We start from the raw sequence: 23,808 nt of genomic DNA on the forward strand, positions 1-23,808 counted from the left end.
GGCGGCGGCCCCCCCCGCCTCACCCTGGCTGCCGCGAGCGCGACGTGACGCCACGCGAAGCCCCGCGCCCTGGCAACCGAAGCCCCCGCCCCCAGCGCCACTCGGCCCAGCCATTGGGTGAGAAGGGGCGGGGAGGGGAAGGGCGTCATTCCGCCCGCCGCAGGAAGCGGAAGTTGGGGGAGGTGGCGGTTGTGGCAGTTGTGGGGATCCTGGCACAGTGCTGCCGCGCCTGTTGGTAAGCTCTGTCGTGGCCCTTTTCCCGGCCCGGTGTCGGGGCTGAGGCAGGGGGGTTGGGGCGGCCGGAGGTTTCCCCCCGGCTCGATGGCAGTGGGGCCGGAGCCTGAGAGCGGCCCGGTCTGTCCCCCTGTAGCGCCGAGGCGGGCGGGGGAGGTCTCGGTCCGTGTTGGCCGATAGCGGCCTGGGGTGAAAAACCTCTTTTCCAGGGCGGTGGGTGACGTCCAGCTCTCGTTTATTGGCAAGCCGTGGAGCTGAGGCGAGAGGGGGCACCTCCGAGGCGCGGCGGGGGCTGGCTCGGTTGCTGGTTTTTTGAGGCCCTCATCGTGGGCCGTGACTCACCCGTGTTAATACAGGATTTCCGTGTGGCGTTTGTCGTGTGAGGGGCTTTGTAGGGCACGACCGAGAGGTGCAGCGGTTAGCGATTCAGCCAGTGAAGGAGTTTTACTTATAGGGATGTACTAAAAGTGGGGGGGTGGGGGGGGTGCACAGAGGCTTATACTGCAACTTTTCAAGTAACAGGACAGTAAGAACAGTATTATGACATGAACAGTGAAGGTGCAGCATCATCAGCAGGTGGTCTCAGGTAAAGTGGATGAGACCAGATGCTCATAATGAGTCTTTTATTGAGTATTCTTGCCTCTTTCTGAGCAGCTGTATTTTCATCCTCCTTATTCTCCTCAAATGAGCAGAGATTCTTGATCAAAAATGAATTAACAATAGTGAGAATTAACGCATCGTGGTATTAAATGAGCAAAAACATAACTGCAGCTGTAGAAACAACAGATAACAAGATCCTTCTGTAATTGTAGTTTGAGAAAACTCAAGGAGGGGAAGTAATTTCTTTTGTCTTCTGGTCATCACAAAAGATAAACCTGCCTTCCATGAAGCAGATCATGAATCTAGAAAGCTGGCAGTAGTGTGCTCACTGCTGTCATCATCTTTTCAGGGCAGAGAGCTGTAGCAGCAGAAGTCAAAAAAAGTTTAGTTAAAACTTTTCAGTTAGTGGTATCGTGAAAGGAAGCAAGGGCTTTGGGAGATCTCCCTGTTGTGGTTTAGGCTGCGCTGGGCTGGCTGCTAAATGAACGACACAGAACTGAAGGGGGGGAAAAAAACCACTAGGGATATATTGATCTCAAATTAATGTAGTTAGTAGCAGACACAGGAAAAGGGAGGTGAGTAGCCTGGAGTGTTGGGAGTGGATGAACCTGTGGGTAAAGGAGGTCAATAGCATTGGTGGATAAGGGATAAAATGACCAGAATGGTATTTTGGTCCAAACTGACGATAAAGATTTACTGTTGGCTTAAACTAAGCACATGCAGCCACTCAGGACACTGACTCTTGCTTTGGCAGGGAATTGGTTCTATCAAAAAAGTTGTGTTAGCAAGTGACTAAAGTGATTTTGCAACTGTGTAGTTGCAATTGTTTCCTCCTCACCTCTTGGTCTGCTTTAAGCACAGGGTAGTATTTCCTTTTCTTGTGTTTCTGTGATGATTTTGGGTTATCTCTGCATGGTCATGCAGTTGTACTCTGAGGGTATTACAGATTTTTAAAGAGTAAGATAAGGCTTAATGAAAAATGGAGGGCAACCAGAAAGAAAAATTTGAGGAATGGAAGCTGGAAGTGCATAGGAGTTGAAGACCATCTCTTAGTGAAAGAAGAAATCAGTACTAGAAGTCTCATGGGCCTTCTCCTTTTAACTCCTGGTGGGGTTTTTATTATTTCGGGGTTTTTTTATTTGGGTTTGTTTTGATGTTTGGTTATTTTTTTTTCACTATGCTACTGAACTGGAGTTTAGAGGTTGTACTAGAAAATAGGGTAATCCAAGATTAATCATCACTGTTACCTTGCTAAAGGCTTTCTCCCCTCTCTCCTTTCATCCTCAGACATATGTAGGCAGGAAGAGCTGACTGCTAAAGAGAAGATGACATCTCTAGAAAAAGGTAGGTGGTTCACATGGTGTCTAAGCAGACTGGATTAAATGTCTTTAACTTGAATTCTAAAGACCAGAGTTATACTGTATGCCAGACTCCAGTCATTTAAACATTCCTTTTATGAAGATATTAGGAAGTAGTTATGTGGCTTCATTATTGCAGTGAAAACCAGAGCTGCCTGGATGGAACAGTTAACTGAATGTGGCTTTGTATTGAAAAACAGGTTGTTCCTAGTAGTGTAATCTGTCTGTATGCTTGTTTGTCAGTCTTCCTGTAGTACTTAGAACCTGTTGGTACTGATCAGCCAACTTGAAAGTAAGGCAATACAATGGTGCTACTACAGCATTTTTGAAATTCATAATTTAGGGGATGCAGGCTCACATTAATGCCCGCAGTATGAGGGGAAAAAAAGCAGTATGAAGAAAAAAAGCAGTATGTGTAGCTATGTTGTAAGAAATTTTCTTGCTTTCACCCATTGTGAGAAAACTACTACAATAATATTTCAATCAGCTGAAAACTTAGTGAACTTAAATAAAATGAACTTCAGTAAACATTATATGCATATTGGGGAATTCCTAGCAGAAAGCAGTGTTACTGGTAATACTAGGGCTTATTAATTAGACATGAAGCAAAACTGGCTTCTTGGCTTTTCTTAAACCTTCACTTGGACAACTGAAACACATGGTAGATAGTACTTAAGTCTGCTAAACTTCTTAAGATATTAGTAGCTCTCTAGCTAATAGCTGCTTTTCATTTATTTCTTGCTTTTAAAAGACTGCTCTGATTCTGTCAGCTCCCAAAACCTGATTTTGCTTCCACTCTGTGAGTAATATTGTCAAGAATTTTCTCCATACTAGCTCTTTTTTGTCTGTTTTTAATCTGTACGAAATTAGGTTTAATACAATTCAGTTTAATGTTTGTTTTATATACTATCAGTATTAATGAGCAATGTACACTTGAGTAAGGACTTTTCTAACTTGTGCTTTATAATTGCTGCTGCAAAAGACTATTTACACATGCAGTGTGCAATTAAAATCTATAATTTTGAAGCACAGAAATTAAGTGAAGAGTTACATGAGACTGTAACAAAGTGAAAGGTGGTAAACTTTCTCTCTGTTATTTCTTAATTTTAGCTGATGATGCCTCATCACCCGTCCGAGGACCTGGAGATGGCATGGAAACAGAGCAGACAGCTGAATCGGTGGAAGTAATCACTGGAACCACCACCACAAATCATCACATCCACCACAGCCCACATAAAAAGACAGTCTCTTCCCTGAGTCCTGGAGTTCTGCAGCTAGGGAAAGTCCCTGCTGATAAATCAGTGGAGGTTGAAGCTATTCGCATATTAGTCCCCAAAGCAGCTATCACCCATGTTGTTCCTACTAAAAATGCTAAGGTGGCTAAATCAGCAGGACATAAAGGAGACACATTACATCAGTCAGACGGACCCGCAGATCCCAAGAAAGAACAGATAGAGCTGAAAAATGCAATTGAAAAGCTAAAGAATTCAGAAAAACGGTTGTTACAGGATAAAGAAGGCCTCTCTAATCAGCTACGCATACAGACAGAGGTAAGAAATAAAGGTATTTTTTCTCTTGCAGCTGAGCTGCTTTGGTTTATATTGACAGTTTGTGAATGCAACAAAAAAGAACTGTTATGACACTCTAGCCTTGAAATAAATAGTTTCCCTTTTGAAGTTACCAGAGTAGAAGTACATCTAAGTAACCCAGTGCCGCTTCTCTGACAACAGATGAAAGTATCAAAGGCTTGAAGCCAAGAGAAACACACTGGAGGGATGTAAGGAAATGTATCTTTCATGAGAAAAAGATTTTGTTCCTCAACCGCTGAATTCAAAATGTTATGCTATAGAAGGGGTGACTTCAATTTTCTACATCATATAATTTGTGGATGTCTTGTCTAATCCTTTGTTGTATTACTGATTCAGGTCTTGAATACTACTGAAACTTTCTTTGTTTCTTGTAGTAGGCTTTCATTCTTTCTCGTTGGCCTCTGTTGAATTTAAACAAGAATATGTATAATGTGCATTAATCTCAAATGTTTATGCTCAATGGAGTGGATTGTGAGGCTTAATATACTCTGCGTTGGATTTTTCCCATTCTGGGAAAGAGAAAGGCAATTTATTGTTTGCAATAACTTGCACTCCGTTCTGGAAGTAGGAAGTGTTTCATTCTATATTGGTAATTACAAGACAGTCTGGTCTAATTCTAGGTGAATCGGGAGCTGAAGAAATTACTTGTTGCTTCTGTTGGAGATGATCTGCAGTATCACTTTGAACGGATGGCTCGTGAAAAAAACCAGCTAATCCTGGAAAACGAAGTCCTGGGCCGGAATATGTCTCAGTTATCTGAACAATTAGAGCGCATGTCTATACAGTGTGATGTGTGGCGAAGCAAATTCCTGGCAAGCAGGTATTTCCTCGTACAGAATTGTTAAAACAGCATTCTCCTTCAGTCTTGCAGTAGATACGCCCCTTGCAATGCCTGGCAATGTGTTTATATATGCAGAGCACAGCCACACAGCTGTACTGACACCTACTATGAAATTTGAGCGTACAGAAAAGGTACAAAGTAAGCAAGCTCTTTGTAAATTTGCATAGTTCTGCTTTTCTGGGGCAATACAATGGGTCCTAAGTCTCCTAAGAGAGACTCATAACTAAGGTTCTTGTCAACGTAGGAAGAGTTCTTAACTCTGATAGATCATGTGCAGTTAAGGGTTTAAAACGGTCTTCCAGGACATCTGTCTTGGCTTGTCTTAAAGGTAATTAGCTCGGTTTTCATCTGCACTCCACAAGTATCAAAGAGTCATCAAAGTGTCAAGAAGTTGATTTGGTTAAGTACTCAGCTTATGGTGATCCAGTGAACTATTGGGAAGGGCAGCTCAGTATGGAAGAAAGAGTAGGGGCAACTCTTCATTAAACACAGAATCCTACTGTTACTTCTGTAACGATAAAATATTAGGCAGCAAAAGTCAGGAGCAAATCTGAAGCTGGTCTGAATGTCAAAATCTCACTTGATAATGGATTAGACTTTTAACTTGCTAGGTCTGGTTGTCTTGCCAGATAAGTAAATAGTGTTCTAGGATTTTTCATCTTTTACTGTACTTGGATATAACTAAGCATCATAATTAAAATTTAGTTAATACATGTTTCAAAAAGGCCTAACTGTTTGAAGGAGATAGTAATAGAATGCAGTGTCCTCCCTGTAGTTTGCTGGTCTTAAGAAGTTTCAGCATATTGAGTGAATGGAAACACTTGTAATAGTCCTAGCTCGGCAAGTGTTACTATCATAATTTAGCTTGTTTCTTTAGCATTAATAGGAGTTCTGAGATCAGGGATGCAAGTCCCTTCTAGGAGCAACAATGTGGTGGTGTGCTTGGAGTAACACCGTTCAATATTGTAACATTCTGGTTTGTTGAGATCTCGGATTTCTAACTGGTGGTTGTTTAAATGTCCTTCCATTTTTCCATTTGCAGTATTGCAGGCATTTGAAATACCTGCTTGAGGGGTCCATGCCAAGTCTCGTGGCATAACAAAATAGGACAACAGTTGTCTCATTTGTAGCTCTTAAATGCTCGTATCTGGCACGTACAACACCTAAGCAAAACATTATCTTCCACTTGTGTTGACTGCAGTTGAACAGAAATTGCTGTTGTTATATGTCCTTTGTAATAAGGTTGATATAGGCCTTGTGTGGGGGAGGGGCATGAGAACAGCAGCTTAATACTTTGTTTGAGCTGACAAATTACAGTCTTAAGGAGAATAAAGGTGACTTTCAAACTGCTTGCTTACACTACTGATTGGAGATTTCTTTTGCAGGGTTATGGCTGATGAGCTAACTAACACCAGAGCAATTCTTCAGCGTCAAACGAGGGATGCACAAAGTGCAATCCAGGACTTGCTGAATGAACGTGATCAGTTCCGTCAGGAGATGATTGATACACACAAGTATGGTTTTTCTAATCCAGACTCCCTCTGTGTGAACTCTTAATTTCTGTCAGTTTATTCCGGGCCAGGGAAGAAACAAATAACTTTACCCTATTCCAGTAAGATTCAACAAAAATCAGTTATACTAATGGATTGTATGGTCACTTTTCAGTCTCAGAGCTGAAAAAGCCAAAGTAGCATTAATTCTTTCTTCATTGTTCCCTGGAGGTGTTAAGGATACCGTGGAACTGACATCCCTTGTATCCTCAGACTTTCTCTAATGAGTTACTGTCTTGACTTCATGTCTCCTCTGTCTCCTTGTAAAACATACAGATTCTTATAGTCACACTGGCTTTTTAATGCTTATCCTGCCAAATATAAAATGATTTGTACAATTCTGTGTTGGTGAGGCCTTGCCTTGGATAGTTGCCTGTTTGCCTCCTTGTTTTTAAACACTTAAACTTCCTTTTTTGCTTAACGTTTGCCTTGTGCAGCGAGTCTTTGGAAGAGACAATTCTTCTGAAGCATGCTGTGTGCTGATAGCGTGGAGTACAAAAACCACTATTAGTGCTTTTTTTTTTCCCCTTTCTGCGCAGGCTGCTGGAGGAGCTGATGGTTTCTCTTCAATGGGGCAGACAACAGACATACTATCCTAGTGCCCAACCTTACACTACAACAGAGCTAGCAGCTGTGAATTGTAAGCTGGCCAAAGCTGTAAGCTCACATCTTCTTGGAGATGTTGGCGCTAACAGTCCTAAAAAGACTTCAACAGCTGTGGAGTTCTGCAACACTCCTGCTGAGAAAATGGCTGAAATGGTAAGAACGCTTCATACATCTCATTCTGTCGACACAGTCTTCTTTCCAGAAATGAAACACTTTGCTTTGTGCTAACTGCTTAATATCTTGCCTTTTTTAAAAACTACATGCAGGGGAAACATGCTGAATAGAGCTGTTTCCCTTAAACAAACAAACAAAAAAAGACCACAAAAAACAACGCCAAAAAAATCAACACCCAAAATCCAACCACGGAAACTTATGCCCACACAAAAAATAAAACTAGAAGAGTAAGAAAACATAAGTAATATGATGATATGTACTATTTCCTTTTCTGTCCCTAGCACCACAAATAACTGGGTCAAAATTTGTTTAGAATTAGTGTCTCAGGAGGAAGCCAAGTGAAAATACCTAGTTGAGTATAAAATTGAAGTGGGAGAAGAAACCTCATTCAGGTAGAAATAAGTCATAATACTTCAGCAGTAGTTTCTATTGTCCTAAAAATCAGACTGTTGAAAGTGGGTGGAAACACAGAAAGAAGCTATATGATTATCTTTCAAGATAAGGTTCCACTGCAGAAGATGTTTAAATAGTGAACTAGACTAACAGTTTAGCCTGGGAAGAATTGAGTTAACAGCTGAGCAGCAGGAGGCTCACAGTGCCTGGTTATCTGGATTGTTCTTGCCTGGTTTTGGTCAACTCTGTTAAAAAGATTAGAATTTTTTTTTTTATTCTCAATAAAATCATACCTTGAATTACTGATGGACATTACTAACTTAACTAATTTATAAACAGTATTTAATGCCTTTCTACTGAGGGTCTGGATCGACGGAGTTTTACTTTTCAACTTGAAAAATAAAATGAAAAATCTTGCTTTTGGGCAGAAATTCTTCATAGGTGTTAGAGAAGGATAAATCCCATTAAACTTTACAGATATATTTTCATTCTCAATTTTTCCATCCTTAGGTGCTACGTGTACTGGATCCAGCTGCGCGTACAGAAACATCAACAGAAGTTTCGTTTTCTGAGACTTCTCCGTCTTCCTTCCTTTCCACAAAGAAGAGCATTGGAAGGTTTCACCCATATACAAGATATGAAGATGTAACTTTCAATTGTTGCAATCACTGCCAAGGAGAGCTCATAGCCCTTTAAAAGCACTACCAATACACGCGCTCTTTCTGAAGAGTTACACTAGTTGATATTCAGCAACCTTCCCTTTTTCCTGTTTCTTTCCACAACGTCTGGGTTTAATATTGGAAATGATGCAGTTTCTGCTTCTCTATGTCTTGAAGTTAGGGACTGACAGGATTTCCTTAGTCTCTGGGATACGTCTACTACTTTTCAGTCTGGAAAGCTACTTATTTTCTTCTACAAAGGCAAGACCAGAAATGTTATGCTGGTCTGATTTGTAGAGCATAGAGATGTCCTTGCCTATTTAAGGGTTACGGTCTTATTAGCAAATCTCAATGAATTTCTCTGTAGAGGGAGATAAAAGCATAACTAAAGTGAATGAAATGCTGATAGGTCATGTTGGGGAAAAAAAAGGCAATCAAAAATATGGTCATCTCCATGCTTTTTTTTTTTTTAGATCTTAGCCAAGGTGATGAACTGTCCCCAGGTGTATGTTCAGCCTTTTAAATTTAATAATGAAATGGAATATGTGCAATTATTCTTCATAGCTATAAGTTCTGAAAGTAAGAGCATATACAGTGTTGCAGCCCTCCTGGAAAGAAGGGGAAAGAGCTTGAATGAACTCTAGCTATAATATGTAAATATTAACTGGTTTTAAATGGATTCTGGAAAACTCTGCTGGTGAGATTCTTGTGTTTTCCTAAGTGAAATAATGGCTTTTCCATATATTTTAGTTTCTAGAGTGAAGCTGTTACATATCTGATCCCCAGAAAAGACAGGATGTACCTCCTTTAGTATGTAGTGTTGAAACCTGACCTAGCATTAAAATTCAGTCCCTGCCCAAGGTTGTCTTAGGTGTTAGAGGAAGCTGAAGATAAGCACTAAGTTTGCACAGGTACAAGTAAAAAAAATATATTTTTTTACCAATACGGTTTTATAATCTTGATGTAGGTTCAAAGACAATTTTTGTCAGATAATCTGCTAAATCCAAAGAAGCCTATTTAAGTTGCACATGTAAAGAGGAAAAGTAGGAGGATGCAAATACGCATTTTGATTTCCTAGTTTCGCTCCCAAATTTATTAATTGTAGCTGTCTAGTTTGGGGAAAGGGTTTCTGAAACGGTTGCATTTACCCAGTTTTCCTTTGAATATCGTACCATGATCAGAATATGTAATAAGTTCTTGCTGTTGCTGGCCATGTTTCAGTTTGCATGAAGAAAACTACAATAAACTTTCTTTGCTTGCTTTCAAGTTACCATTTTGGATTTAATACAGCTGGATTGTTTTCTCTGCAGCATAAAAGGAACTACGTAAGATTGAACTGTAAAACCTTCCACTCTACTGGTCTGAGGCAGTGAACCAAGAAACGCTTCTGTTGTAGCTTACTACAATTAGGGAGGTGGTAGGAACTTTTGCAGGCTTTCCCCCTGCATTTTCTGGCTAGAAACAAGAAGTATTTCTTGCCCTTGGTGTCAGGGGAAGGGCTATGAAGGAGGAAGGTTTCTCAATAGCATGTGAAATTTTCATTTCACATCCATGCCCTTAATCTATGCTGATAAAAGCTTCAACGCAGCCCCCTCCAGTCCACCACCAGTACTCTCTCAATATACCACTGTCTCCACAATGGTAAAAGAAAAATACCAATTGCAAATTGGCTTTGCATCTACTGCACTTCCTTCTGTTAAAAAACTTCCAGAAACACTCTGAATGTGGAAAAATGTAACAACGCTGACAAAGCTGTAGGACTAGAATGTTCCTCATCATCTTCTAACTTTATGATTTCACAAGTGACATCAGCATGTTCTCTGACAAGGGTTCAAAATTTAGCTGGGTAAGGTGATGTAGTTTATTATAATTAATTTAGCAAACATGGACACGTATACAAGGAATCCAGCTTCCTTGATATTGGTGAAGGTTGTAATTCACACAACACTTAAATTTCACGGAATAGAAAACTACTGAATATGACTCACAGAAATAAGTTTCCAAAACTATTGCACGTTCACATACATGTTAACCTTCAGTTACCACTTCCCCTGAACTAATAGTCCTCTGGTCTAACCAGAATGAACAGCTGGGCAACAGATCAATAGAGAGTGGTACAAGAAACAGCACTTTCCAATAACACCACACCTTGTACAGTCTTCATCACAAGTAGCAGCAAACAGCAATATTAATCCAGCAAAAATGCAACATTTCACATAAATAGCCTGCATCCAGGAATTCATGGTGGGGTTGAGTATAAAGTGCCTTTTAAAGAAAGACAGGAACTGTGTATTTGCCACCCTCGCATATAGATCTCACACTCATTTAGATTTGGTCAAACCAAGAAGATCCCTGAGTTATAGATAAAAGCAGGCATTTCAACAAAATTACAAATAAATAGATAGTAAAATCATTGTCAGTGAAGGGAATTGTTAACACTTGCTCAAAGGCTTTAAAAACACCACAAAAAGTCAGTAGTTGTAAAGAGGAAAAGCTCAAGCTATAAAAATTAAGACGCTTGCCACCAAGAACTCTGGTTACATCACCCTTTCAATTGTAATGGTCTGTGAAGCGAAAGGATTTAGGCTCTGAATTAATGCAGTGGATGTTCTGCATCTGTTTTGCTCTTCTGGCTTCTAATCTAAGCTGCCTTGCTCTCTCTTTAGCAGCCAGTTCTTCTGCTCGTTTCTCTTCTCTCTTTCTTTTTAGCCATCTGTGAAGATAGAAACAGGACTAGAAGTACTGACAGTTGCAATCAGAAGTTTTATGTCATCCCTTCAAAAGTGACTTGCCCCCATTTAACTAGAGTCACCTTGTCCTGTAGGTTAAAGTTAGGCTGAGCCACTCCTCACTTTTCCATCCTAATTCTGCTTCTGCACTCGCCTTCTCCCCCCGCTGCCCGCTTTTGTTGAACTGATTCAACTCATGGGCTCAAGTTGAATCCATTTTATTGGATTCACTTTCTGCTTGTTTAAGGAACTGCATCAACCCACACCTGCTCCAGAACAGGCAAAAAGGGGCAGGGGAGAAGGGATCTCCCTTTTTTCAGCAGAAACAATTCACTATTTCAGCTCAGGTTCTGACTAGTATTTTCACAACAATGAACAAATAACATCAAGGAACTGATGTATTTTTGCTAGGGTGTAGGTTTATGAGGGCACGTTTATGCAAAAAAAAAAACCCACCCCAAACCAATAAGGACTTCAGCAGTAAAGAATAAATAAAATTCACCATAAAATAACTGCAGTCTTAAGCTGATAGACTACAAAATTTTCAAATGTGATTCCCCAGGAATGACCCTACTCACTCTTTAAAGGCTCTGTTGCATTCCTCTGTTCTTGGAAAAAAGGCAATTCCCTCAGCTTGGCGTCTCAAAATTTCAATCTGTTTTTCTTTCATGTGTTCTTGGTGCTTTTTTTTAAGCCATAACCTGAAGGCTTCTTCTGGATTCCTGTTCCTCTCCTGTTTAAAAAAAAAACCAAAAACCCCACATATATACACAAGGCTTCAATAAATGACCTTTATATTAATCACGTTACAACACTTTTTTGAACTCTGCTGGTACCTTCCATCCACAAAACATACTTTATAAGCAAACTAGAGCATATGCTATTCTGGCATGGAATACATACATGAGCAAGTATTCAAAGTGGTGTGTTTTTACAAATACTGCATTTAGCTTTTCAAACCCTTTGCTGCAAGGCAGAGGAACTTTAGAACAGAGCATCTAAATCCTCAGGTTTTTGTCAGGTCACATGCAGTCGCTGCTGCCAGTAAGTTCTATTGGTAAGGAATACACTTTCAAAGGGTTTTCTGGCTGCTTGTTCGCTGCAGGATTCAATCAAGTCATTCTCCTGAAGAGGAGCATCACTATCTCCTGTGATTTTATAGCTATAAGTTAATATATGCAGCTTTTATGACACAAGCCACCCTGCCAAATAAACATGCAAATCACAGAACCATAGAAATGTCTAAGTTGGAAGGGACCTTGAAGATCATCTAATCCAACCATCAACCTAACTGATCAAAAAAAAAACCCATCACTAAACCATGTCACTAAGCACTATGTCAACCTGTCTTCTAAATACCTCCAGGAATGGTACCTCAACCACTTCCCTGGGCAGCCCATTCCAATGCTTAATAACCCTTTCAGTGTAAAAATTTTTCCTAATATCCAATCTGAACCTCCCCTGGCACAACTTGAGGCCATTTCCTCTTGTCCTATCGCCTGTGACTTGGGAGACGGGACCAACCCCCACCTCTCTACAACCTCCTTCCAGGTAACTCAATCTAGTTTTTCACTAAAAAACACTTCCTATAACTCTAAATTTGCATATGCATAGTGTCCTGGTCTCAGCTGAGATAGAGTTAATTTTCTTTCTAGTGCTTCCTGTGGTTTCAGATTCGGTATGCAAGGCATGTCAATAATGTCTATTGTTTTAGGTGTTGCTAAGTGATGTTTATACTACTCAAGGACTTTCTTCAGCTTCCCATAGAAGCTGAGAAGGAGCCTAGACAGGAAAATGGAATGGCCAATGGAATATTTCGTACCATAAGACGTCATGCTCAGTATATAAATGGGTGTTGGCTGGGGATAGTGAGGGGTGGGCTGGGCAGGGGCAGAATCCGTGATCTCCGCTTGGGTTGGGCTGGGTAAACAATTCACCATCTGGTGAGAGTGACTTGTGTCTTGTATATTCTTTTACCATTATTATCATTGTTCTTTTCCTTTTCTCTTTTTGTTCTATTAAACTATCTTTATGTCAGCCAACAAGGGTTTTTTTTCCTTTCCCTCCTTTTCTCCTTCTTCTCCCTACCCTTCTGGGGCGGAAGAGGGGTGAGCGAGAGGCTGTGTGGTTCTAGTTGCTGGCTGGGGTTAAACCATGACACTTAGCTAAGAACACAGGCTTGGAATTTGGTTTTCCTATTTAACAAGGGCACTATAAATCCCAGTCCTACACTAGGGGTATCTTACTTTGCTGTTCAGCTCTTCTAGCTCCTTTGCACGACGAATTCGCTTTTCTTCTTGCACTTGTTCTTTCTTCTTCTGTAACCAAGCTTTAAAAACCATCTCATTCTCTCTTCTCTTCTGTTCTTCTTGTTCCCTTTTCTTTTCTTCTTCCTTGAATGGAATTAAGAGTGAATAAAGATAGTTTTTAAGAGAATCACCTTCATCTACAAAGGCCTTCATTGTAACAATAGACAATACATAAGCCATTTGAGTTATATGAGGGACACACAAAAATACTGATGAAATTAGAATACTCATTGACTGCATCACAGCTGTGTTTGAGCACTTCTGTGGTTCACATTACGTTCAGATACTTTCAGTCTAACGCTTTTTGTCATTACCTCCATTTCCATGATAAAACTCAACTCAGACATTTCAATAGCACAGGTGAAGACTTTTAAAATTAAGCCTGCCCAATAGTTCTGATTGGCTTAAAATCAGATTACACTGACGCATTTTAAAAATTAATGAAACTCTCAGGCTCGTTGGACCACTAAACCCTAAAGGATATGTAACTACCTATGGACTGCAGGCACTACCTTATAAATAAGGATTTTTTTTCTGGACATAAAGTTGTAATGTATCTACTTAAGGAGTATTAACAGCTTAATACTTTTTTTCAAGTTTACAAAATGATTTTTACAAATTTGAGAAAACTTTTTTGCAATTATTAATCACACTTTAGCTAATAACAAGTACTTACAAAGAGGAGAAAGGCTTCAAACAATAGTTCAGAAAGCTGATAAGGACCTTTTACCAGGTTTTGATTCTCTTTGACACACACGACAATCCCCGCTCATTTCAACACTTGGAGAAATCTGTTCTTGCGAATAGATGATGTTCCTCCCACCTATACACTTTCAGTTTACCCTCCAAATTTACAATCTGTAATTTACTGAAATGAAAGAACCCCCATCAAAATGAAGCAAATGGATTCCAGTAACATCAAGAAATGTTTCATGACTGTGAAGTCCATTACAGAATGGAAGAGCTCCATTCAAGAATGAAGAAAATAAGATAATACATTCTTACCGTAACTCAGCCAACAGAGATTTAGTACACACTATGAGGAAAATAACCTTCCTTACCTCCACCAGACTACCTTTTACTTGAAATAGGCAGAGTATGATGTCAAGAGACGTAGTCTTGTGTGTAAAAAGAAAAGACATCAGTAACTCTTCACATTTCATACCCCTGGTTCCTAAGCTAAGCCTCAGCAAACTTTTCAAATAAAGCAGGCTAGACCTACTTCCATGGGAGGAAAGCAACTTTGAAGCCACTTAGCCAGCTCACTTAGAACATCATGGCACAGAAAAATGGTAGATGTTTCCATGATGTTTTTATACAGCAACATACACAGTAAGCTACCTTTTTGCAATTGTACAATCATAATGCAAAGCTGCCAGAGGCTGACTCTCTATTAAATATTATTTTTTTCTGAATAAGGAGCTGAGAAAAAATTTAAAGAGGTTTTTTCCCTAGTAATACATAAGATACTGATTTGATTTTCTAAAATATTTTTTTTTTCTTTTAAATTACTGCTTTTTATAGATACAAGAAGAATAACTTCAGTACTAGGAATATTTCCTCTTTTTGTCCTCTCTGTAGTGCCCAAGTAAAACCAAATGAGAAGGAAAAGTAGTATCCACTAACAGAAAAAGGGGAAAATAACTTACTGTGCAACAAACTCAGTAAGAAAACCTACAACACTCACCCATGCAAAACCTTTACAGGGAAAAAGCATCCCGTTATATTATCAGGCAACACAACTTCACCTGCATGCACCTTATGCAAGCAACAAGGCATGCCACTTCAGAAGTCAGCTGTACCTTCTATACATGTTAAACACCCCCCGCTTTCTTCATAGTTCTCATAGTCATTCTACTGTGTAAATCTTATTTTATACCTGAACACTCTCCCACATGATAATTGCCTGTTAGATACTTTATGAGTACCCGAATGTGCACCAGCATTACTGTGGTTAATGTTAACTTCCTGCATTGTGGTGTAATCTACGGAGATGCAAAACCACGTGCTACGTTCTAGTAAACAGTGGGCCTGTAATGGAACCTAGGTGGAAAAAGAGTCAATAAGCAAAAGCAATAAGTACAGTATAGCAGAAGGCAGACTATTTATGCAGGATCTATTAAATAAATACTTGATTTCTCCTGTAAACAAGGCATGATCCTGTGCCACTCTGTGGCCTTTTTTTTCTTTTAAAAATGGAGTAAATGCCATGAACATGTGGTCTCTGTAAAGCAAAGAAACTGGATGGTCACTGTGATCGACTTGTTGCCTCTATGTCTTTACCTCTTTCCTCAGTTTTTCTTTCCTTTGTTCTATCTGCTTCCGCAATTCTTTTTGTCTGGGAGAAAGACAGTAAGTGGAGCTTCTCATGGACACACTCGCAGACTGCGCTCTCTGTGGGGTCTTCCGTCTCCCCAGCCCTCTTGCAGCATTGAGAGCAGAATTTGGACGACGCTTAGGGTTAGATGGAGGCTTAGGGAAATACACGCACTCTTCTCCACTACGAGAAAAAGAACGTGCTCCTGCTCTTACTGGAGGTACTTCCTTCATTCCAGAGACAGTGCCAAAAGGACTGTACTGTGAAGATTTTGGAGACGTATGTTGAGTTTCAATATTGGTAAAAGAAACACTTATAGGGGGCAAAAAGCCCTGGCTTTCGATATCACGTAAACTTAAGAGTTCAAACTTCCCATCTTTTTCCACTAGGATTTTGCCATCCTTCTTTTCCTCATCCTTGCCAGCACGTGGTGAAAGTGATGTGCTTTCCTGCCCCATTTCACTAGAAATATGCAGCCGAGATAGCCTATTTGAAACATCATCTCCTCTTGCAAGGTCAGTTTTACAAACTTCAGCATCTTCTAGAGGAGGAACTTCAAGATCCACCAACTTATCCTTAAATTTTAATTTCCGCTCTCTGTTCTGATCCACAGGAGCCTGATTCTCGAGCAGTTTGTTTGCCTCTTCAATCTTTTCCAAGATGTAACGCTTTATTTCTTCATCCTCTTCTTCATCCAGTTCCTGCTGCTTTTCCAGCTTGGATTCTTGGATAGAGCTTTCACTATCAGTATCAGATACGCGGTCCCCCTGTTTACTATCAGACCTGGATTCCAAACTCTCTTCATTGGAGGGTCTCACTTTTGCACCTACATCCACCTCTGGATTTTCTTCCATTTCCTCATTGTCTTCCTCAAACTTGTCCACAACTTCAACAACTGGTGCTTCGATATCCTCTTCATTTTTTTCAGGATTCTAAAAAAATTAAAATAAAGTATTCTATTCTCCCAACAAAGAACAGTATCAGAGAAACAGAAAAGAAATAGTGAGAGAGCAGTACTAACTACCCTAATTCTAAAATGGTTGTCAAGTAGCACATGTCATAACTAAGAGCTTGTTTTGGCACTAACCGTTTCTCCATGTTCACATCTGCACAAAGTTTAACTAACCATGGCTTGCACCAGCAATCAGTGGCAGCACAAAACCAGAACTTGCATGAACACTTAAAGGAACCCAGAAGTACTTTTGAAACAAACATATAATTTTCAATGGACACTGAATTTTCTGTTTTAAATCAATTATAAATAAACTAACCAGTTCACTGAATTATTCTTCACTATAATTCCAAATAACCTTCCTTGTCAAAATTCAGTGAATATAACTACGCATTTCAAATCATATTGAATTTTGTGCTTATGATTACAAATATTACTCATTTTTGTCTTCTAAATAAGAGAACTAGCATTTAATTTAACAAATACCTCTCCTTCACCAAGGTCATCTTTTTCATCTTCATTAATTAGGCATTCAAGGTCTTTTTCAAAGTCACCCTCATATTCTCCACTTTCTGTTAAATCACTCATATCTGCTGGATCTTCTTGGTCTTCCTTTTCACTCATTTTGGTGATGTGTTAGAAGAATACTATAAAGAGGAGGGGAAAAAAAATTGTTTTAAAACTCTAATGACACAAAAATATAGAACATTGATATCTCTTACAGCACCCACATCAAGCTTGTGAGCAGTAGCAATACAATCATGTTAGACAGCACCACAGCACCTCAAAACTAAGGATGACTAATGGTTTATAAACATGAAAGGTTTTGGCATTTCCAGCTCCAACTATCAGGGGAAGATTTAAGTCAAAGCAAACTGAGGTGACTTAATGCCTTGCAGCGTGTCTCTGACACAGCTAAGACTAGAACTCATGATCTCTTATGAGTTAGTCCCATCCTTTTACAAAGAGATCGCTGGTTTATGTTTATGAGAAGTACCACCAGCTTTCATTGCTCCCAGGTACCTTTAACATTGTTGGTTTCTGTTTGCCTGGCCCACTTTCCTTTAAAGAAATCTTAACTTGTTTAAAGTTACACTGCAAAGATGTGGGATGCACAAGTCCTAGAAGATCCATGCCATGGCTTACAGTAGATCAAATTACCCAAAAGCTTCCTATAACAACATATTCAAAGGAGAAGACATTCATTGGACTCTTGACAGGAACCTTCTACTAGAGTGACTGAATATTTACAAGCAGCTAGCTGTCAAACCAGACCATCTTGACTAGTATTAGGGGTAAAGAAAGTCACACAGACACCGATTGAGAATGCTGGAAAAGGCTTCAGTTCTGGTTTGAATTTCTGAGGACAACAATGAGACATATTCAGTAGCCAGTTAATCAGGCTGAATATAGTCATATTCATCACAAAACTGAGGATGAGCCACTATAAGGATTGAATATTGTAAACAATCTTTGGACTGCATAGCACACAGGTGCCAACAGCTCCTGAAAGACTGCTTACATGCCTGAAGGACTGCTTGAGGGTCCAGGCTGACTGCCTTCGCCACAGCTCAGCTTCTCAGTTGAAGGCATCTGTCTCCATTTGAAGACACAAAAGGATTAAAGATGTGTGGAGACACACATCAGCTTAGACAGCTGATTCTGTTCATTTTACAGCTTTAGCCGCTCATCATTCCTTCACTAGTTTATTTATTACTGTTTAGGAAAGCAACATAAAAGAAGGAAATGTTGATTATTCAAAAGTTCCTATTCTCTTTGTTCCCTCTGACATAGGCTGGAAGGTGCCAATTCTAAGTGTCTCTCTAGTAGGACAAATCTGTGTCATTTACAACACACTAAAAGAACCTGATAGGAGTATTAGCATATGGCAACACAATCCTGGATGTAAGAGATAGCTCTGACCCTGGATGGCCCTGGAACGGCAAGCCAGCACTTGCTGTGTGACCATCCTGCCCTTCCAGACAAGAAGGGTTGCACCTGGACTTCCCAATCTGTCTAGCATTTTGCCATGCATTTTGTAAAAAAACCTTCCATCCAGAAGATGCTGCTTGAATTCCTTCAAGCTTTTGTTTTAAATTCTGGTGAGCATCCTGGAGTTCTCAGTTATTTACTCACACGAATACCAGCTCTTCTTCTTAAAACTGTGTTTCATGCTTGACAAGAGCACTGCTCTTTTAGACCTAAAAATTTAGTCAAAATTTGTTTAAGAAGAGGAACAGTAATAAAGCTGGACGCTTTTGTTGTAAACTTGCTTGTATACAGGCTTTATGAAAGCTCTTCTTTTTGTTTGATCCATATTTTGTTCAAGAAAATCTAGCAATTTTTTCTCTTAATTCACTTCTTTTTAGCCAGCACTTGCCACAAGAATCGCTCCAGATTTCTCCAAGTTTAAATTTTCAAATTTGTTCAGACTGTTGCCTTGACTTCCCACACCATGCCTATTTCCACCACGTTTTTCCTGTACCTCTTCTCATACAACATGGAAACATACCTTCCTTCATGAATATCTTTGGTTTGGGTGCTGGCATGTACCTGGGTTCTTAGTGGAGGTCACTGCTCTAGTGAGTGACATACAGCATATCCAGCACAAAGAAGTACATATTCACAATTCGACATATTCAGCAGAAGAGAAGTATTTCTTTTTAACTTCATCATTATGGTAAGTGGATGCAAAAGCTACAAAGTTGAATTGCCCCTTTAACAAAACATGTGCATGTCAGTCTGTGACACTCAACACAAACGCCGAAAACTTTCCAAATTATTTAGGATCTATATAATAAAGGGGAGCAGCATAAAAATCAGCCTCTTCTGTTATACCATAAAGCAGTCACGGCTGAAGAGATAATTTCAATTTAATTACTGAGTTTCAGAAAATCCTGAATTAGCTCCTGTTCTCTTTAGGGTCTTACGAAGTAAAGATCAAAGCGCTTCAGCTTCAGTAGGGACCAAAAACTACTCAGAAAATCCCAAGGCTTCATTTTCACCTGCTTCTAGTTCTAACTGGGGCACGCACGCACGGAGCGGGTGCTGTGACTGAACTGTTGTGCAAAGCGTAGTAACAGCTCTGGGGGGGGTTTACATCTACACCTACACACACACCGACTCGGGAGCCCGACCCACCCGCACACGGCCGGCCCTCGGAGTGGCCCGGCGGGGCCGGCACCTCCTGGCTCCGTACTTAAAGGCGGACAGACCGTCGACCGGCATCCCCCACCCTACCGACATCGCCTCACCGCCGCTACTACCCGCACCCGCCAAAGCAGCCCCTCAGCGGGCCGTAGCCAACACGGCCCGGCCCTGCTCAGCCCAGCAACCGACTCCCCGGGTCCAGCCGGCAGGTGCGGGCCGCCGTCCGCCTCACCTGGCACTCCCAGCTCCCCGCAGGAACCGGCCCCGCCTGCCTCCGGACACACTGCTAACCGCGAACCCGCCGCTATCCGCCCCCGGCCCCGGCGCGGGGGCCGAGGTGCCGCCGCCGCCGCCGGCCGAGGCACGCCCCGTCGGTGCGAGCGGCGGCGTTGCCATGGCAGCAGCGGGGGCTGCCCCTCCCGCTCACCTTCCAGCAGCGACGAGCACCGGCCGACGGTGGCCCCCGAGGGCCAAACTCCGCCGCCACGCCTCGGCCGCCGCGCAGGGCGGGCAACGCCCCGTTGCCATGGAAACGGGACTCCGCGCAGCGCTCCCCCCACCCCCCTCCCGTCTTTGTCCTCCATTTTCAGGTGTGAGGGCTCCTTGGAGAAGGCGCTTTTTTCTCCCTTCGCGTTAGAAAACGTCATGTAACTCTCGGAAACTAAAGCAACGCATATTACAGTGGGGAGGGAGGCGACAGCCGTGAGTGCCTGGGACAGGGGGAGCGTTCCGCTGGGCCAGCTGAGAGCCTCTTGATGCTGTTTACATTATGCACTTGTCTGGGAGCAGGCTGAGCATCAGCAGTTTTTATGTTGTATTATTCATGTTCAGGCTGGCGATGAGCAATTTGATCAGACTGAAAGCCAAGGGCATCAGAATTTGAGCTGTTGTTGGTGAAGACAAGCACTACATCTCCAAGGGGGTGCCCCTCAGTCACACATCATTCACAGAACTTGGAAACGTGATGGGAGGAGGGAAAAAAAAAAAGCCACCAAAATCCACTCTAAGTAAATCCCTTTCTGGAAAAAAAATGTCACCATAGGGCAGAGGGAAGGGCACCAGGCTGCTGGCAGCCCTCCGTGCTGGAGCTGAGGCTGCTCCCCCAGCCACACAAGGCTGGGGGATGTGATGCAGTCAGGATCATAGAATGGTTTGGGTTGGAAGGGACCTTAAAGATGATCTAGTTCCAAACCCCCTGCCATGGGCAGGGATACCTCCTACCAGACCAGGTTGCTCAAAGCCCCATCCAGCCTGGCCTTGAACACTTCCATGGATGGGGCCTCAACAACTTCTCTGTGCAACTCATTCCAGTGTCTCACCACCCTCATACTAAAAAACTTCTTCCTGATATCTATATCTACCCTCTCCCAGTTTGAAGCCATTACCCCTTGTCCTACCACTACCTGCCTCCCTATCTTTCCTGTAGGCCCCCTTTAAATACTGGAAGGCTGCCATAATGTCTCACCAGACCCTTCTCTTCTCCAGACTGAACAACCCCAACTCTCTCAGCCTGTCTTCATAGGATGTGTCATTTGAACCAAAGCTGGTCCTTCCTCAGGGTTTGGGATGTTGCTTCCCAGCATACCATGTTTTGGAGGATGATGCTCCTGAGCCCTCCCACCAGCATGCAGGTCTTGGCCATGGCAGCATGGCCCTCCTGCTTCATGGCAGAGAGACAGAGGGAGGGAGGGAGGGAGTCATCCTCACTGGTAGCACTGGTCCCCCACCCAACACTTGCTGATCCCCCAACCCAGCTGTAGCCCCCGGTTTTGAATACACTGGCCCAGCAAAGGGAAGGATGACAGTCTACAAATGCACCAGAAGGCCACACACCTAAGAGGGCAGCACTGTCCCAGCACTAAGGGGTTAATGTTAAGAAAAGAAAATAAGGGTAGAAAACAGCCATGAATACATTCAGGCAGGGTGTTGATAACTCTCAGAGTAACACGGGTAGAGTTACCCTTTTGCTCAAAGTAACATGGGGCAGAAAGCTGAACTCCTTCAAGATGGGGTTCAGGTGGTCTCTGAAAGCAGCTATCATAGGCCACACATCACAGGAGGAGGTTGGACTCCACAACCTTGAGGTTTCTGCTAATCCCACACCATACAGTTGGAAAGAGAAATGGGGTTTGACGTTGGGTTTGGCAGATTGGCATGGCTCCCTGATATTTACTCGAGATTAACACTCAGGTACCTGCTTGGCAACGGTCCCTGCTGTACCTGGAAAAACTTCAGCCAGTGACCTCACCCAGGGTCATGCAGTTATCCTGTGCTTGAAGAAAATACACTGAACCTCTGATTTTCCACATTTCACAGACAGGTGGCTTTGACAACTTCCCAGCACACTAAAACAAAGAGAGCTGGGCACTGTATCAAAGCTTTATGCTTGGCTTTTATCATATCACTTTTATCCTGTGCCTTGCAAGTCAGTGCCACCCATTCACAAGAGATGCTTTATTCAACTAATTACAAATCCACGTGATTATATGACAAGGATTAGACCACTTTGCTGGAAGATCAAGCTGTGATGCTTGACAGTGATAATATAATGATATCTTAAGGTTGATCTAAATTCATGCATGCATTCATTAACCCATATGTCATTAAATTTAGGTTTTCAGATCTTCCCGTCTGTGAGGGAGCTACAGAACAGAGTCATGAAAAAATGCAATGGAAACACTAGCCGAGCAGTGCAGGGCTCTGAGGACAGGCCAAACAATGCAGGGCTCCAAGGACATGACCCCATCTTTTATGTCACTAATGCTTCAGACACTAGGGAGCACTGATTTATGCAGAGCAAGTATGTTTGACAGAGAAAGGCTGCATAACACCTCCGGAGTAATGGAGGTTAAACAAGCACCTTAACACCTTTTGTCTGTTGCATAGGAAACAGTTGCCACTGTCAAGAGTTGCTCGTAATGGGGTCCACAGCTCCCAGTCTCCTGCCCCTTCCATAACCAAAGTCCCTCTTTCTTTCCCAGTACTTGGCTACAATCACACCAATAGAGAAAAAAACATAATCATGTCCATGCAGAGCCCTTCCCTTTCCCCAAGAACACTGCTAGAGCAGCCAGCTGTATCACATATGCACAGAGCTACAGCACGGAGAGTAACCCCACCATGGCTTGGTGGGCTGTCACAACCAGTGCCAGCCCAAGGGGACAGCAGTGAGTGCTGCTTCCAAAACAGCAGCCTCAGGCAGCTCTTACTATTCCTCACCTTTTGGACAGAAAAAGCCCAGCACCCGCCCTCTCCCACTAACAGTGATCTTAACACCCAGGAAATGTGCCACATCTTACCAGCATCATAGCAAGCCCGGTGCAGGACACAGATTCGGCAGTAACACTCACCTCCAGCAGCCCCTGGCATCAGCTGGAACAAAGAAACAGCCACAGCATCCCAGGGAGACAACCCAGCCGTGCGCAGTATTTATCTCGTATCCATCAAACCACACCGTGTGCTGTTTTGCAAATGCAGGAATTCAGCTCCTTGACAGTAGCCGGGTGTCCCTTCTCAGCGCTCTCGGCTCTTACACAGTGTGGCAGGATGTGATGGGAGGAGCAAGGAGGATTGCCATGGTTCACGTGGACTTACTTCACTTGCAGGCAAGAGCAGGCTTAGGATTCTCGTCACAGCAGCTTTCACCAGCACCAGAGACGTGAAATGCTTGAATCCACGTTAAAGGGTAACGCTATACATGTATTAGCTACTAGTTACCTTCCTGCCCTATACAAGCAGAGATTTTAAATCCTTACACTGTCAAGAAACTCATTCCTGCACAGCGGACTCCTATATTCACCCAGAGAAGGCAGATGAATGAAATTGAGCACAAGCTTGGCATGCTGACAGTCCTATCATTCCGGCCTCAGCAATAAAGCTCTCGATGCAACACTTGTAAGAATGGCAGTTTTTCCTAGACCTCCCTTCCCCCCAGACCACCCATTTTCTCTTTGTTTTGGTGGTGCACAGAGGGCTTGCTGGGCTACTACCCACACTGAACTACATCAAACTGGCAGCAGATATTCAGAGAGCACTTTCCCTTCCAGCCCAGCCTGCACTATCAGGTACAAGCCATCTCTTCTAGAAGCACGAGACAGGGAGCACTTTCTAAGGCAGTCAAGTATGGGTGTGCCAGATGTGAAATTTTACTGCATTTCTTCCTTAAGGCCTCAATTTTGTATTAGGTCAATGTAAATAGAAAGGTCCTCCTGCATGGCAAACCTGCACCTGCTTTCCCTTACAGTCACCCTCAGTGCGACTGATGCTTCCTGACCAGGGTTACCCTGCACCAGTCAGTAAGTAATTTCCTCCCCCACTGGACCAGTCTGCACTGGAACACAGTGCAAG

At 42.3% G+C, this 23,808-nt stretch overlaps 2 protein-coding genes across 4 annotated transcripts; one reads left to right on the plus strand and one right to left on the minus strand.

Moving 5' to 3' along the window:
• Positions 1–168: 168 nt before the first annotated feature.
• BLZF1 (basic leucine zipper nuclear factor 1) lies at positions 169–9,275 on the plus strand. The gene is made up of 7 exons (XM_014947387.1): positions 169–235; positions 2,122–2,178; positions 3,303–3,742; positions 4,402–4,601; positions 6,008–6,136; positions 6,712–6,931; positions 7,856–9,275. The coding sequence occupies exons 2-7, from the start codon at positions 2,160–2,162 to the stop codon at positions 8,039–8,041; spliced, it is 1,194 nt and encodes a 397-aa protein (XP_014802873.1). The 5' UTR covers positions 169–235; positions 2,122–2,159; the 3' UTR covers positions 8,042–9,275.
• A 566-nt stretch (positions 9,276–9,841) lies between these two features.
• On the minus strand, positions 9,842–22,984 carry CCDC181 (coiled-coil domain containing 181). 3 transcript variants are annotated; one of them, XM_014947384.1, is made up of 6 exons: positions 22,812–22,984; positions 16,798–16,958; positions 15,326–16,291; positions 12,980–13,126; positions 11,312–11,466; positions 9,842–10,717 (listed from the first exon to the last, which is right to left on the minus strand). In XM_014947384.1, the coding sequence occupies exons 2-6, from the start codon at positions 16,933–16,935 to the stop codon at positions 10,555–10,557; spliced, it is 1,569 nt and encodes a 522-aa protein (XP_014802870.1). In that variant the 5' UTR covers positions 16,936–16,958; positions 22,812–22,984; the 3' UTR covers positions 9,842–10,554. The 3 variants fall into 3 exon arrangements, with proteins under 3 accessions (XP_014802870.1, XP_014802872.1, XP_014802871.1); XM_014947386.1 differs by lacking the exon at positions 22,812–22,984 and adding an exon at positions 19,889–19,907; XM_014947385.1 differs by lacking the exon at positions 22,812–22,984 and adding an exon at positions 19,694–19,826.
• Positions 22,985–23,808: the final 824 nt, after the last annotated feature.

Source organism: Calidris pugnax, unplaced genomic scaffold (assembly GCF_001431845.1).
Source record: "Calidris pugnax isolate Ruff unplaced genomic scaffold, ASM143184v1 scaffold95, whole genome shotgun sequence".
Taxonomy (NCBI): Eukaryota; Metazoa; Chordata; class Aves; order Charadriiformes; family Scolopacidae; genus Calidris; species Calidris pugnax.